This window comes from Haliotis asinina, chromosome 5 (genome assembly GCF_037392515.1).
Source record: "Haliotis asinina isolate JCU_RB_2024 chromosome 5, JCU_Hal_asi_v2, whole genome shotgun sequence".
In the NCBI taxonomy this organism is placed as follows: domain Eukaryota; kingdom Metazoa; phylum Mollusca; class Gastropoda; order Lepetellida; family Haliotidae; genus Haliotis; species Haliotis asinina.
Genome location: NC_090284.1, coordinates 66187115 through 66204969, shown reverse-complemented (window position 1 = coordinate 66204969; position 17855 = coordinate 66187115). Strand labels below are relative to the sequence as shown.

At 40.3% G+C, this 17855-nt stretch overlaps 1 protein-coding gene across 1 annotated transcript in view; it reads right to left on the bottom strand.

The window, feature by feature from the left end:
- LOC137285082 (sodium-coupled monocarboxylate transporter 1-like) overlaps positions 1-7981 on the bottom strand; it is a 28665-nt gene extending 20684 nt beyond the window's left edge. The window contains exons 1-2 of the mRNA XM_067817289.1: positions 7889-7981; positions 6926-7525 (exon numbers count right to left, since the gene is read on the bottom strand). Coding sequence (XP_067673390.1) covers positions 6926-7297 — 372 coding nt within the window. The 5' untranslated portion in view covers positions 7298-7525; positions 7889-7981. The remainder of the gene's footprint in view (positions 1-6925; positions 7526-7888) is intronic.
- Positions 7982-17855: the final 9874 nt, after the last annotated feature.

Below are 17855 nucleotides of genomic sequence, written 5' to 3'. Positions count from 1 at the left end.
CATGAGGGTCAAGAGGAGGAGATAACTTAAACGAATTGCCAGAAGTAAGGAATAGTAATTTGAAATCTAAGAATCTAAAACCATATACTCTCGCAAGTTACCGTGTCTCTGGTTACTGACGTCACCCTGTTCTTATCTTGATTAATTACAACAATTAGTCCTTGTTATGAATCATTTCAGTTTCAACATCCTTGGTGCACAGGACACGACATGTTTCTCAGCGCTTGTCCCAGTTGCCACTCCCCACTCAAACCCTTCCCATGCCTGCTAAAATAACACGTTTCTCACGTGCAACTACTTGTATCTGATATAACAGCATTTGGCATTATTCCAGGGATATGGCTGCGGTCTGTAAATAACCGCGTCTGTGCAAGACAGTCCTGTGACAAACAGTATGAGCATCGATCAACGCAACTTGGAAACGATGGCGTATGTCAACCAAATTAGTGAGCTTGACCACCCGACCCTGTTAGCCGCCTCTTACGGCAAGCATTGGTTAGTGAAGACCAATTCTACACATGTATTCGCGGGTTCATTCTATATGAGTGCAATACCCTTTAAGCCGAAGCTGTGGTTCACATGTTAGTTGTTGTTTAAGGCTGATTCAACAATATTCCATCAGCGAGATGATGGCTTGCAATGATAGTGTCTAGACCATACAACAAGCGACTGACATCATGGGCACCACTGTTCCTAAGTGGTACACGATTACCAGCATCGTCATCAGGAGAAGCACGGGTTGGTGCAATTTCAACACTAACCCCGACGAACCATATTATTTATCCCTTCCACCCATCATAGAACACCACTAGACCTTCACCGAGGATAAGAGAGACATGAATAGTGATGCATATGTACATATCCATCTGCCTCACAGTGCCTGAACCATACTATTTCCCCTTACACCCAGCCATCACTGTCATACCCTAAATAAAGCTTGTCTTGATGTCTCATAAGGCTCAAGGAACTCTTCCGAATCCCTCGCCTGGCTGCGACTTGTTTTCATTTTGAATGAAGTTCTTTGTTTGTATCCAAGTTATATACTTTCAGAAGCTAAGTCTGTCTAATCCATGACCTGCTGTTTAGAGTACATGGAAATGTAGCGCATGACAAGATCGGGCATAGAAAAGTTCACAACGGCGAGGGAATTAGGTGCAAAAGATCCTCCTGTGTAAAGAAAACAACGCGCTTACCTACGTTCAACTCTTCCGGTTCAGGCAACGATGAAAATGATAAAGATATAGACATAATTACGAAACGAAACAGGTTCTTGAAAGGCATTTAGAAGTTTTGAATTTCGTTTTATGGATAACAACTTCTATTTCATTCTCTTCCTAGAGAGGCTACTCCTGTCATAAGAGAGAATGCTTCTTTTTATTTTTATAGACAATGTGTATGGGCCATTTGCCATGCGCTATAATCCACACACTAGTGCATGCTAAAAGCGCAGTGGAAAGAAAAGGTCTTCAGTTGTGATTACAAAGCTGTCAGGGAACCAGAGTCTTTGATGTGGACTGTCAGTGAATTTCATAGTCTTGGGGCTGCATGAAAGACATGATCGTTTACCAAATTAAGAAAGTCAGAACGTTGGAACAGTCAGTAGGAGCTGATTCTGAGATCAAAGAGTTCTGACTGGTTCTGGCTGGTGTGATCAAGTCAGTGACGGTAAGATGGGGCTTGGTTGTGGAGACATTTTTATAAATGGTGTAGAGAACTTGAAAGTTGATACGTGATACAATGGGGAACCAATGAAGTGAGGTGGGGACTGGACTTACGTGATTTGACAGATGTATTCTGTATTTTTTTAAGTCTCTTAAGCTAAACCATGTGAAGAGTCTGTTAGTGTTTCAAAGTGAGAATGAAGATTTTTATGGATATCAACTTCTTTATGAGAGAACACAACGTTTCGGAGTTAATGCTTACTCCTTCATCAGGTGATTGAGAAAGGGATACAGAGGTGTATTTATATGTACAGGTAAAACAATAACAAAGTAACAAGTGGAATGAGTTAACGAAAGCTAGTATAAACAAGCACTGATGGGAAGCCGATAGTTAAGATAACAATGATGGAAGCCAATGGTAATGCATTACAGTTGATTGGATATGTTTACATAACATGATTGGGGATAAGGATGGAAGCCAATGGTGATACATTACGCATGATAGGATGATGTACATAACACACGATAGGGGGTGAGCATGTTTACATGAGGGTTGGTGATGTACAAACACAAGTATGTACTCGGGTAGATAGGCTATACATGAATTACATAGATAGAATGTACACAGGTAGATGAGATTAATTTATCAATTAAATTTATTAATTTATCAATTTTTCTCAATCACCTGATGAAGGAGTAAGCATTAACTCCGAAACGTTGTGTTCTCTCATAAAGAAGTTGATATCCATAAAAATCTTCATTCTTATGTATTTTCACTTCTAAATGACATTCAAAGACTTGTTTCAAAGTGGCTTGTAACGCAAACATAGCCTGGCACCAAGGCATATATTGTCACTGACAGGATCTCAGCACTAGAGAAAGGAAATGCTTTTGCTTTTTTAACGCCACACTCATCAATGTTCCATCTATTTGACGGCAGTCTGTATAATCAAGTCAATACCAGACAATACAGTGACCGACATCACGAACATCGATAAATCCAGTTGAACCAGGTCAGCGAGCTTGACTACCCAACCCTGTGGGATTGCTGACAATCAATTCTAACCCAGACCCTAACCCGCCGGTGCTGATAAGCCCAAAGTTACGATAGGGCAACACTTCGGATCATGTCATAGTGAAGTTGAGTAACTCGGAACAACGGGGTCCTTCATCAAAAGTGTCTCCATTATATAAGGGACGTACAGTGTTGAGATCATATATTTATCTGAAAGCATTAAGGTAATATCACAAATGACCAGTATATGTTGTGGGTAGCTATTTTGTTGGGAACAAAACGCGGAAAGCGGATCATATTCGAAGAAATATTGGTATCCGAACTTACAAACCAAAGGGACGCAACTCTTTTCAGTGTCGCTGCTCAACATTCAGTTCCGTTAATGACAGACAGGGCGCCAAAGAATGAAAGAGTATTTTGTGAGCGCTTATGTGTATGAGTTCATGAACATATATGTATAGATAACACGATGGTGCGGGGTTTTATGGAATTTTACGCTAATGTAAAGACAGACACGTGGGTTATATCAACAAACTAAATCATGATTATTTTCCATGGCAGTGTCCCATATGGTACAGAGTCCGTCGTGCATGAAAAACACCCCCTCCTCGAGACCATATCGGCTTCCACGTCCTCTACTAGCGTCATATAATACCTCACGACGCGATGCGGCCTTGACCTTGCTTTGCATGAACTGCATGCACGCAGATTAAAAGCGGTTAAAAGAGTTCAAACAGTGATTAAATGGAAAGAGTTGCTTCACAGCTTCAGTTCAGTTAGCAACTAGGTTTGGGTCAAACGTAATATTTGTTTCTATGGCAACCATAAGAAACTTCTTCAAGGATAATCGACACAATGCATAATGTGATTAACGATGTAACGTGGTGCCGTGCTCGTATTTGTCACAGATTCGTGCAGTCTTTACACAAACACTCTGACAAACAAGCCAGACAACATTCAGAATTAGTTCAAAAATCCTGCCCATGACCTCGTTCACGATTCTCAGTCAGTTGTCGGGGAAACCACGCAACGACAGTTTTTTTTATGTTTGTTCAACTGGTTTCCGATAGTCCAAGAACAGCTGGAACCTCTTGTCAACTGGTATATCCTCTTTTTAACACGCGGGGATCATTTGAATAACAAATATGCATCACAGATCCCATGTTTGAAGGACTGTGCGCATGTATTCGATACAAAGATTGATATGTATATTCAGTTGGGAAGGACACGTATATAACACCGACGTATTGTGACAATACAGAATATAATGGAACAGACTGACGTATTGTTTATGAAATGGTTTGCAATAAGTAATATATACAGAGAACATGGTTCTTGAAAAATCACTAGTGCCACGGCTTGCAAAGAATACACGTGCATTACGCTGTCCTTGAACAATCACAAGAGTCACGCCTAGCATGGAATGCACATGCATTACGCGGTCCTTGAACAATCACACGTACCACGCATTGCATGGAATACACGTGCATTACGCTGTCCTAAACAATCACAAGTGTCACGCCTAGCATGGCATACACGTGCATTGCGCGGTCCTTGTACAAACACTAGCACCACGCCTCGCCTGGAATACACGTGCACTACGCGGTCCTTAACAGTCACACGTAGTACGCATCGCCTGGAATACACGTGCATTACGCGGTTATTGTTATCAATAGAGTTGTCCTCGTTCTTACCAACTGAGCTGGTTCGAATTCATTTTAATGTCGAAAAAAGACGGTCGAAGTGTAGGACTAATAAAGGAAAGCGATGAGGAAACACAAATGTACACTCATGTTCATTTCAGATTGTCAGACTGCATCTGCTTGTACAGTAACTCCACTATGTATACATGTTATCATGCGCTTATGTCAGAAGCATGTAATCGTTCGTGGGTTAAACTAGAGCTAACCGTCTAGGTTTAGACTAACGCTTAGTCTGTGAATATTTACTCTTAAAAAAAGCAGGGGATCTTCGTCTTTTTTTTTATTTACGATTAAGAATATGCAGTCGCTTTTGAAAGATGATTGGTGTATGGCATGTGATTTGCATATGTACGATTTTCATTTTAAAACAAACGACTATAAACAAACACTAACAAATGTGTGATGCAAGATGATTGTCAAAATTAATGTTATAAGTGATATCCCGACCTTCGTCAAAATCAAAAATGGGACCCATGCACGTGTATGAGGCTACTGGGTTGTGCACGTGCATATCATTCGTTGCGTTTAGGGGTGGTAACAGAGGGAAATTGGTGGTGCGTTCATAAGATGTCTGTCCTTGAAACGTTTGTTAACGTTTACACTTCCTATCCAAATTGAAAGTTCATTATCCCTTCTTTTTTCAGAGTATGCATAATTTTGATTGTAACACATAAACCCATTTCAAATGAAAAGACAGGGAGGCCAAAGTATCAGCCTGAACTTGGAGAAATTTAGACTTGCTTCATTTAGGGCTTTGGCATTGCAAACAGAACTAGTCATCTGGGAAAATAATATGATTCGGGGATCGTAAGACAGACTTGTCTCGACCCTATATCACCTCCCACGTCCAGCTGACATGCTGGCATATCACGGAACTGATCGGCGTTATAGTGAATTCGCTCACTCAACATGTTTCACATGAGGCATCGCGTTTACACAACACGGAAATGCTGTGCACTGTTGCTTAGTACCAATAGTCAGCTGATCGTTTACAGCTATTTACTTTCATCAAGGATAAATGTAATAGTTAATATTGTTACATGGTCTCCATACTGTCGTGTGACAATATCAAAGTCAACTATGCAAAATACTAAAACATATGCACAGGAGGCAATTATCTCATAAATTAGGTAACACCCTCTTTGAAAATCGTTTTACGCGCAGGGCCTCAATCCTCAGGGCGACCCAAACCTCGACGAATGCACCCTGTATTACATCCATGAAAGGCAACATTAATTGCAGAGACAGTTTCGTTTCGTTAAAAAAGTTCAGCCTTTAAAATGTTGCGATTTCAATATTTTGGTGGTTTCATATTTCAACATTTGACTACTATTTCTTTCGCCAGCTGATATAACAATTTAACACAAGCTGTGCCTGAACGGTTGAACAACACGAGTTGCCGTTGAACAGTTACGACTGGGACCTACGAAAGCCCAGAGGGGTCAAAATGTTGGGGTTTTTAATTTTCTGTTTTAAACCTGGTAATAACCACTTTTTTTCTCGTAATTACCACTTTTGAAACTAGTAATTAGCACTTTTAAAACTGGAAATTACCACTTCTGAAACTAGTATTTAGCATTTTTAAAACAGGAAATTACCACTTTTGAAACTGGAACCTGGAAAATCTTCTCCAACCAAATTCTAAATCATTCTCTTAAATACTCTGGGATACTCAAATGTGGTAATTACCAGTTTCAAAAATTGGTAATTAGCAGAAAAAGTGGTTATTACCAGTTTCAAAAGTTGTAATTACCAGTTTCACAAAATTCAAAAAACTATTTTGACCCCTCTGGTCTCTCGTAGGGACCAGATACAAAGGAGTCGTTCACTAATGCCACATGCTCCAAGTGCTCATGTCTTTAGGTATTAGCAACAACTGGCACACTTCACGTTTCAATGAGAATTGTAGTAATGGAAGAATCGGTACCACGTTACAAAACATATTGACAATAAATGCTGATAGAAACATCAATTACCGGTTTGGCTATATACTGAAAGAAACAAATAGAGGAACACATGGAAATTCAAGCGTTCCTTTATTTTTCACGTTTTCATCACCAGCCTTGCTGTGGGAGGAAATCTGAGAATACATAAAGCAACACTACCATGAGGTGATGTTCCTTTATTTGTTTCCTACGGTATATCTTGTTTCAGAAATAGGGTTTGCGCTTATAGAGTAATAAAGTGTAGTGTTATCATGAACTGATATCGTTATGTATGATAACTGAAACTCATGTTTGATAAGGTCCGTCCTTAGAAGAATGGTAATGTAATATATTATGTATAGCTTTGACAATATTTACAGAGTTTCTGCTTACTTTCCAATATATGCGTTATTTGAAGTTTATAACTATTTCCTCGCATGTATGATAGCACAGATGTTTGCAGCATATAATAATAGATAAACAAGCATGCTGTCAAGTAGCAGCACTTACTTCCCATGTCGACAGCATGAATTCTGACACTGTCCCATCTGTCAATCACTGACAAACACATGCAAAAAACAATACTTCCACCATCTATATATAACACCTGTCTTGTGTTACCTCATAGGAACTTGTGATGCCAATTCTGTAAAAGATTGGGATGTAGATGTGAGCTGACAGGAACACAGCGAACAGGTACGACAATCCGATCCAGCCGTACATGGTGCCGTATTTGTACATTTCGGATGGCGTCCCGAGGATGGTGATGGCTGACATGAAGCTGGCCAGCAAGGAAAGGGCAACTGGCACAACGTGCATGTCCCCTCCAGCAAGAAGGAAATCTTTCGTTGTGTGTTTCTTTCTGTCCTTAATGGCATAAAACAAACCAATACTCGCCGAAACAAGCAGTAATCCTCCAAACAGCACATAGTCAATGATACCGAACGTACTTTTCTCGCCAGTTTGATAGCTGTATTTTCTTTCCTCGTCCATGTTGTGTGTTTCCTGTATACAGTCAACTCCACATGTGGTGCTTCAATGGCCACTGTCCGTGAATAAGTGTCAGGGGTCAGAGAAAAGATTTAAACCCTTTGAGCGTCTTATCACGAACGGTCTACGAGTTCACTGACATCAAACGCTGGGTGGGGATATTTCGCATGTCCAATGCGTTCTGATGCGGTAGCGGTCAAACGGTCATCTTGGCCTGTTATATAAACTCCTCTGGAAGGTACACAAAGAACGATGGGTTAACACTCAATGCACCGTGTATATATAAACTGCCAAGGCTTGATAAACGTAACCGACCATGTAGAATCTGTCATCACAATCCTTCAGTTGTACACGAATGTATAATCACAGCGTCGCTTTCAAGCGTGTTGCGATGAATTGAAATGTCTGCTTGCATGTATATATGTAACAATTCTGGATTACGTTAGAAAAACATTTTCAGATCGACAATCATTATACACAAAGAACCTTAACCTAACCACAGCAACAATATGGTGCAGATGGTTCCTTAAGAGCTAACACCACTGTGACAAGCAATGTTTATTTATTAGTAGAGTGGAACATATGAGTACTCACTGTGCCCCTGAAAGTCTTCGTTTTATGTCCAATGTATTCACCAGCACACTGACAATTGTACGTGCACGTGGTTTGGTAAGTCCAATGAATAATGTCGCTTGTACACATTAACCTGCTGTGAGCTCCCTCTTCGTGACCTCATTTTAGGCTTGTTTTTCTCGCTCTCTAATTATAGACATACGTTCCAGTGACGGTTTCGGCGGAACAAGCCGAGAAGTATCGGAGCCAGTGGGTCCCAGCTATCGAATTCACCTCTTGAATGATGTGGCAGCCTGTTTATATTAAATCATTGTATGTCCTCGTTTCCGACAAGTTTATTCTAGTAAGCTTTCGTTGCGTCCCTTTCACATGGCATGAACGCACTGGCAGTCATTCCCCTGTCATATTCTTGTTGTGTGATGTGACACATTCCGATCTTTGTCTCAGGCATTCAGGCCTTCACGTGTCACATTCAGATATAATCGGACACATTCAGGCCCTCACCTGGTACATTCAGATGTAACCTGATACATTCAGACCATCCCCTCACTCATTCAGGCCTTCACATGACACATTCAGACCATCACCCAACCTTTATCAGATCCATTCAGACCTTTGCCTAATGCATTCACTCCTTTGTCTGACCCAATCAGACCTTTTGTCCGACGCATTCACATCTTTATCTGACACATATAAACCTTTGCTTGCCACAAGGTCTGAATGTCCTCACGGTGGGTCTTGTGTATAGGGTGAAGTCGTCACGATATGACTGAAATGTTGCCGATGTGGCGTTAAATTTTAACTCACTCACCCTGAGCGTGAAGACGGCTGAACCAAGAACACAGCCCTGAGGAACTCCACATCCAAGCTGACTACTGACTAACCTTTGATCCCTCAAGGAGGACGTGATTCAGTCCATCAAAGCAGGTCTTTGAATGGCATTTGAATGGCATTTAGTTTCCCTGATGCCAACAAATAATTCCAGACAATTAGACAGCAAAAGGTTGCAATAAATGCCTGGGTGAAAGTTATCAGAAACATGTTCCCTAATTTTTAATGCAAAATTATTTTTATTTGTATGTAATCACGAAAAGAGATTCTTATGTCTGAGCTTCGGCCATTATGTGTATATTCAGCTTTTATTGTCGGTTGTATCAGCGGCTGCTCTGAGATCAAGAAGAGCCAAGGGTGCAACATTTCCAGTGTCGGCACTGTGAGCATGGTAGTGTCTTCTTTTGCTGGGCCTATAGGCTGACTGTAATACCCATAGACATTGCATTTTCTTGATGTTCTGAAAATATGAAAATATAAAAAGTGTCAGACAGCTTTCTCTACCAATTTTGACACGAATGACAGGATGGACACTGGTCTGAAATTTCTCGTCCTCGATATCTCCAGGGTTTACCTCCCGATAAATCTCCACGGTGTCCTCCCATTACGCAGACAGGCAGTTCGTAGACGCTTTAAAACAAACGTTACGTTCACGACCTGTTTACCTACACATTACAATGGAATAGTTCAAATATAAACGCAAGAAACTATATTACTTACATTGAAAAGACATTCATTTGAATTTTGACTGCTGCAATGTAAAAAAAACATTTGATTTTCATAAAAATTAGGTTTGACCTTCTCGTCTTTTTATGGACGTTGGCATCATCGTATTGACGCATCGTATCAGTGTGGCTATGGATGGTTTTGCACTACATTCCATTGTATGGTATTCAAAACATAAGCTGTTAAATCTTTGGAAGCACTGTAAAATCAGAACATTGACCGGTATTGATCGCATCTTACATATCAATGCCTGTCTCTCATTTACTGAAAATTGGAGTGTTCAATAGTTACAATTTCATCGTATCTTAACATTTTTTGTGTTACATGTGTTCGATTTCACATCAAGAAAACTTTTGCACTGATGTAAATGAACTCAATCAATACTGTCACATCGCATCGCTGTAATCCCCATATTTAAAGGTCACATATACTCTAATAGGGTACAAATGCAAAATCATTTGCTGACATCGTTATAAATGAAACCCCGTCATTAAAAATGCTCATTTCGATCTTTAATTACCTTAACTCGACCTTTTTGTCAACAGTGCACAATTCTCAACCGCAAACGAAATTTCAACCAATCAGAGCGGCGTGACGTAATAGGGTATAGAAATGAGGGTCTGTGCAGTATACATCTACATTTCAGGGGTTAAACTATTTCGTTTACAGGTTTGTACAAACCTGAAATCGCGAAAGCTGTTGAGAAAAATGAAAGCTACCTGTTCTCACAATCTACTATCATTTAGTTTTGTCTCCTGCTTTGCCTAGTTTTCGAGTTACAACCCTTGTTTTCATAGACGATTCTGTCAAAATCACTTGGTGTCGCTAGGTTGTAATCCGTGTTAGGTGGTATAAACCTACACGTTATTTGTCATTATTCACTTGATGCTCAGTTAATGAATTTATAACAGGTATAATTAGTGGTAACGCCACTTAGATTACCCGACAAAAGGCCCCCATTTGGCATTTCTTTTGTCTGGATCGATCAAAGGATTAACCGATAACACGCTTCTAAATGACATTCAAAGAATTAACACGCTGATTGATTAATTAGTTTTATGGGGATTTAAATGGGGGATTTGTCAAACGATAGTGTCTATGTATGTACATTTACTATTCTATACTGAATACACTCTGTCGTGTCTGTGTCTATGTAAAACAACCCCCTTCTTTCAAAGAATTAACATTGATTGTTAGCTCATTATTGTCTAAGTAAATAACTTGTTAAAAAGAATGACGCACATTATGCAATTAGTTGCCAGGTGTGCTATCTTGGGTGACCAATGAAACTATACAGCAATGTGAAATACCTGAAACGATACATCACGTTTTCGTATATTAGACTGTTAAAAGACACATCACTTGGGAAATCTGCAGATGAATTATATATCACTTGTTTTGTGGATATTGATGGATACATTCCTCGGAGAAGGTAATAGCCTGATATTGTTCCTATAACTTTAATTTTAATATTTGCATTTTTTGTTTTTAATAAGTTGTCGTAGCTTTCACAGGGGCTTGTATCGCTTTGAAACGGCGTTCGAAAGACATATAGATGTATAGACCCTACCCTAGTACTATATAAAAGGAAAGGGATGTAACGAAGAAACCACCCCCTCCTCGATCAAAGTTACATGTTACCGCGTAAAATATTTTTAAGGCCCCATCGAGGCCAACGGATCGAAAGCCAGATGATTTCCCTACACAATGAGCTATAAATGGTCACAATCGGATCATTATTTCAAAAGTTATACGCTACGAATCATCGAAAACAGCTACCTCCGCAATTTCACGCCAAAATCATGGATCACCCAATACGGCGAAAACTCACCTTTTAAATTCGTTTATTAATTCCAGCCACGTTGGCAGCACCAGCGCTGGGCCGGATTCGATCGGCCGCGGTATTCCGCGGGTCGGAAAACTTATTGCAACATCTACATGTCATTTTTTCGACAGTAAGCAAGCATTTTCACCAAAATAGCCGGCAATCCTACTCACATGTCGGCCATAAGCGACCTTGACATTCAAGTGAACTGAGCAGATCCGCACAAACTGACTCGGGCCATCCGATTGGCCATTTCCACTGTATATTTTGTTTCCAACCAGTCGGATGGCCCGCGTCTGTTTGTGCGGATCTGCTCAGTTCACTTGAATGTCAAGGTCGCTTATGGCCGACATGTGAGTAGGATTGCCGGCTATTTTGGTGAAAATGCTTGCTTACTGTCGAAAAAATGACATGTAGATGTTGCAATAAGTTTTCCGACCCGCGGAATACCGCGGCCGATCGAATCCGGCCCAGCGCTGGTGCTGCCAACGTGGCTGGAATTAATAAACGAATTTAAAAGGTGAGTTTTCGCCGTATTGGGTGATCCATGATTTTGGCGTGAAATTGCGGAGGTAGCTGTTTTCGATGATTCGTAGCGTATAACTTTTGAAATAATGATCCGATTGTGACCATTTATAGCTCATTGTGTAGGGAAATCATCTGGCTTTCGATCCGTTGGCCTCGATGGAGCCTTAAAAATATTTTACGCGGTAACATGTAACTTTGATCGAGGAGGGGGTGGTTTCTTCGTTACATCCCTTTCCTTTTATATAGTACTAGGGTAGGGTCTATACATCTATATGTCTTTCGAACGCCGTTTCAAAGCGATACAAGCCCCTGTGGTAGCTTTCAACAGAATCATTGTTTTCGTCGTTAAGTGTAAGGATGCAGACGACATACACTAGGGCGTGCGTGCGAATTATGATTCATATAGGAAAACTATGAAATGTCTACATATTACATTCCTGTTATATATTCGCAGATCGCGTCTTTTTATTAAGTTTCAAAATGCATGCAAGTATGATTCTAAAGTAATTAGGATTATGAGACCAAGTATAAAGACGTATATTGACAAGTGTCTACATACTGTTGAGTGAACGTTACAAACCAAGTAAATTTAACAAGTAAAGACATTTATCGCGCAGTATTTTCACTTCGACTCCTACATCGCTTAGGTTATGTTACAGGTTGTGTCATGCAAACTCCTTTTGGTAATGATTCAAATACATATTTATGTAGCTTTGATTTTCTAACTTGATGAGAACAAACCATACATAATCTCATTAATTCAAATGGATTTTCAAAAATGGCGGCGCCCTGTCTCACAGGGGCTTGTATCGCTTTGAAACGGCGTTCGAAAGACATATAGATGTATAGACCCTACCCTAGTACTATATAAAAGGAAAGGGATGTAACGAAGAAACCACCCCCTCCTCGATCAAAGTTACATGTTACCGCGTAAAATATTTTTAAGGCTCCATCGAGGCCAACGGATCGAAAGCCAGATGATTTCCCTACACAATGAGCTATAAATGGTCACAATCGGATCATTATTTCAAAAGTTATACGCTACGAATCATCGAAAACAGCTACCTCCGCAATTTCACGCCAAAATCATGGATCACCCAATACGGCGAAAACTCACCTTTTAAATTCGTTTATTAATTCCAGCCACGTTGGCAGCACCAGCGCTGGGCCGGATTCGATCGGCCGCGGTATTCCGCGGGTCGGAAAACTTATTGCAACATCTACATGTCATTTTTTCGACAGTAAGCAAGCATTTTCACCAAAATAGCCGGCAATCCTACTCACATGTCGGCCATAAGCGACCTTGACATTCAAGTGAACTGAGCAGATCCGCACAAACAGACGCGGGCCATCCGACTGGTTGGAAACAAAATATACAGTGGAAATGGCCAATCGGATGGCCCGAGTCAGTTTGTGCGGATCTGCTCAGTTCACTTGAATGTCAAGGTCGCTTATGGCCGACATGTGAGTAGGATTGCCGGCTATTTTGGTGAAAATGCTTGCTTACTGTCGAAAAAATGACATGTAGATGTTGCAATAAGTTTTCCGACCCGCGGAATACCGCGGCCGATCGAATCCGGCCCAGCGCTGGTGCTGCCAACGTGGCTGGAATTAATAAACGAATTTAAAAGGTGAGTTTTCGCCGTATTGGGTGATCCATGATTTTGGCGTGAAATTGCGGAGGTAGCTGTTTTCGATGATTCGTAGCGTATAACTTTTGAAATAATGATCCGATTGTGACCATTTATAGCTCATTGTGTAGGGAAATCATCTGGCTTTCGATCCGTTGGCCTCGATGGGGCCTTAAAAATATTTTACGCGGTAACATGTAACTTTGATCGAGGAGGGGGTGGTTTCTTCGTTACATCCCTTTCCTTTTATATAGTACTAGGGTAGGGTCTATACATCTATATGTCTTTCGAACGCCGTTTCAAAGCGATACAAGCCCCTGTGCCCTGTCTTGGGATGAATGCTGTTTAGGTTTGTTTTCACCGACTTACAAAAGGACAATTACTTTCTATTGGTAGTAAAATATGTATTTTATTGATGGACATTTGGATTTTACATGACATTGCTTATAACATAACAATTTCACTCTTGGAAGTGAGGTGGAGGTCAATATAACATTGCTTGCAATATAAATGTCACTTCGACCCCCACCTTGCTTCCTTGGAAGGGTCCTTATGTTTAAGTCGTGTCATGCAAAATCCTTTTGGCCATGATTCAAATGCATATTTAACTACCAGTAAAAAGTAGTTTTGATTTTTTAACTTGATGAGAACAAATCATAATCTCAATAATTCTAACGGACTTTAGTCCGTGACTTCACGATTTTCAAAAATGGCGGCCACCTGTCTGAGGATGAATGGTATTTAAGTTTGTTTTCACCGACTTACAAAATCAAAATAACTTTCTACTGGTAGTAAAATATGTATTTTATTGATGGATATTAGGATTTTACATGACATTGCTTATAACATAACAATTTCACTCTTGGAATCGGTCAATATAAGGGGTCAATATAAGATTATTTACGATAATATTGTCACTTCGACCACAACCTCGTTTCCGAGGAAGAAAGCGTCATATCCATGCAAAATCCTTATGGTCAGCAATGTGTAGTAAGCAGTCTTGATTTCATAAACTCGATGAAACTTGACCTCCATTTTCTATCCTGGAAGCGTGGTTGGGGGCGAACCATCCGATTTAGTATACACCACAGGCTTCCTTCCACAAAGCTCACTTCGCACACACTAACAACCAATTTAGGCACAAACTATGGAGTCTGGTGGAAATCTGCGCATAGTGACACCATCACCCGACCCCAAGGAACAACTGACGGCAACACAACAATTCGGCATGTCTTTGGTGAGAAATCAGCAAAATGACGAGCTTCCAACACATTTTCTATACATTCAACGGGAAATCGTTCCTTCTATGACGTCACTGTAGGGCTCTGGTGACAGAGTTACGTAACCTGTCTGCGGATTCGTTTGCGGGCGAGGGAGAAGCAGACGGCTTTTTAGAAACTTTTAAGCGCTTGGTATTAATTAACCACAAGTTTTTTAGAAAAAAAATGGTGTTTCGTTTATGACTAACCAAAAGTCTTTCATATGCAGTGATAAAAAGAGTACCAAAAATTGAGTTTAGTGGTCCTTTAAGAACCACATAGAAGTATTGGATTTATCCTCATATCGATTAGTTTAAAGAATGTTTAGAAGACATTTTACCTAATGAGCTCTTGTTTTCACAAACACCGATTAATATTTTCAAGGGTTGTATTGACGCTTGTGTTATGTGTCTGGGCCAGGTAAGGTTATCAGAGAAATATAGGCCTATGTGCTTCTAAACACACAGCGTTTTCTCGGTTAACTTCATTTGTTCATATCCTATGATTGGGAAAGGGCTTTTCTAAGAAGAGTTGTGCCCAACCTTTTTTTCTTGAATGAATGAGACATGTTTCAATCAGTTAACTTCAATCAAACCTCTCAATGACAAACCTGTTTACATATTCGATTTACACACAATCAGATTTCTTAGTAACGAACTTGTTTCAGACTTACCCTCTACGCACTAGAAAGTGGACTGTTTCATTATACCCGTAGGTGGTACCCTAATTAACCTTTTTAGTACAGTGTCTGTCAGCTGACTGTCTGCCAAATGGGTGTATGTCAATTGGGAAATACCCCTATACCCTGGATGCACCTAGGGCATTCTCACAGTAGCCAATCACCTAAGCCACCGTTACAACCGAGCTTGCCAGAGTCAACAAAGGCAGCGGTCGCAGCTATGAAGGTTTGTTCGGAGAGCGACTCAGCTTTGGGGGAAATCATATATACAGACAAATTGTCTGGTCGGAGACTTTAAGAAACATATACAAGAATTCCTTCTATCTCTTTCAGGGTTCCACTGCATAATTTATGTTGCCAAGTTTAATCGGTTAGATAATTTAAAAAGCGAAAATGAGTTGTGATTGGTACGCTCAACTTCCCAGCGTAGACACCTGACTCGATAAAAGACAAGCCACCTTAGGGAGGTAATAAAAATTATCGGGCCGAGCTTTAGATGAATTCAAGGTATAGTGGAGATTTATCGGAACGTCTACCCTGGAGATATCGAGGATGGAAACTTCTCACATTACAGCAATTCTATGCTGGCTTCTTCAACAATAGCGTACTTGGCATCGTACCGGATGTCAGTCACATTTACAATGTCAGTGGGGACGTGAATTAAGATGTCATCAAATTACAGTGAGAACAGATCGAGGCCGTGTCCATATCGGCATGGACAATTACGATGGCAGAATGAATGGCATTAACATCAAAGCGGGCGATATTTAATAGAGCAGCAAATTACAAATGACCTTCAAACAACTCGCACTGAGACTGTTTCGGTCAAACATAAACCACGAGCACAGGGGCTCAGTGATGAAATATTTCAGTGGTCAGAGGCTCCTTGGTGTAACACTGTAGTAGCCAGAAACACAGGTAAATAACAGGCAGGAATGCCTGCTTGACACCGGTACAAGAATCTGTATCGACACGTCGCAATCATGCAATAAAGAAGTAGTTATCCATAACAAGTTGTCCAAAGAAATACTATTGATATAACATTTGACAACTTTCTAAACCCCATATGGATGCCTTCGTCCCTGGGAGTAGTGCCAATTTACACTTGTCACAGGAGAACACAAAGAAAGTGATCTGGGTGCTAGCCAAAATGGCCACACGTCAAAATGGCCACAAAACTTCCAAGTCAAAATGTCCACAAACCCCTAATCATACATTAGTTTATTAAATTTTAATACTCATAACATTTGTATTATTTGATATCAAGGTGTAAAAGTGAGAAAAGAAGTTATATCGGATAAAACTCCATGTCTATTACACATAAACAAATCATTTTAAACAAATAGCCAATATGTATGTAAAATTATGTTCTTTATTCGTGTTCAAGCAAATTTCTATTGTTTATTTATACTGTTTATCAGTAACTTCGAGTCAAAATCTTGATCTTCTAATGGTCCAGTCAGCTGTTACGTCAAAAACTTTATCATTCCCATAGTCCCCAAGAAGATAGGCCATGGCTGCTTCATTCACCCCGGGAGCAGATTTTCGAAAACCTAAGTGACGTACATCACCTTACGGCTGTCGTAGCGCTACGAGAGCTTCCAAAATGTAGGCCCTAGACTACAATTGACGGACTTAAGTGTTGTAGAAACCGTCGTGGCTGCGTAGGTTAGATCGTTGATGTTATGTGCTGACTATTAGGAGAAAGTGGATTTGAATCCCTGGTGGGAATCAACCAAAGAATGTACTAGAATCTGCACGTCACTGACAAAATGTAATGACAAACAGAGAAACACGTGCTAACAATGAATGCCCTCGGAGCAGTGTGATAGTAGTTAAAGCGCTGGCTTGTCCTACCGAAAACCCAGGTTCGTTTCCCTACATGAGTACAATGTGTGAAGTCCATTTCTGGGCTCCCTTGCTGTGATATCTTCCGAGTATTTCTGAAAGAAGCATAAAATATACACTGTCTCACTCACTTGCTGAATCCGTGCAATCTATTGCCTAGACGCAAAAGTGTGTTTGTAGATATTAAGATGTTACATCACATCGAGGGCTTTTTACATGTTTTTAAAAAATATTTACGCTCTACTGAAGTTATTAACCTGTTTAATGCGACCATTTTCACAACCCATAATGCATATCAGTGCTATTGGCAATACCGCTAAGTACAGTATACGAACGCGGTAGGCAGTCAAGGGAGGTAAGTTTGAGCTTTTACGTATGTGTCAAGCAATAATCAACTAATGTCAACGAACTGGCGGTAAACCGACGGTTAACTGACGGTTATCACAAACATACGCAGCGGGGATTTTAGTTGAACGAATCCATCACAACATGTTGTGAAAACACTCGTATCCTTGAAATGTACATGTGTGATCTTCTTGCATATTTGTCGATTCGTGGTACCAAATTTTCCTGGGTTTTTTTCCCCCACACATTGAACACACTATTCTTCCTACGATAAAGTATAATGTGCCCATGCATATGGCCTTTTGTGCACTACCTG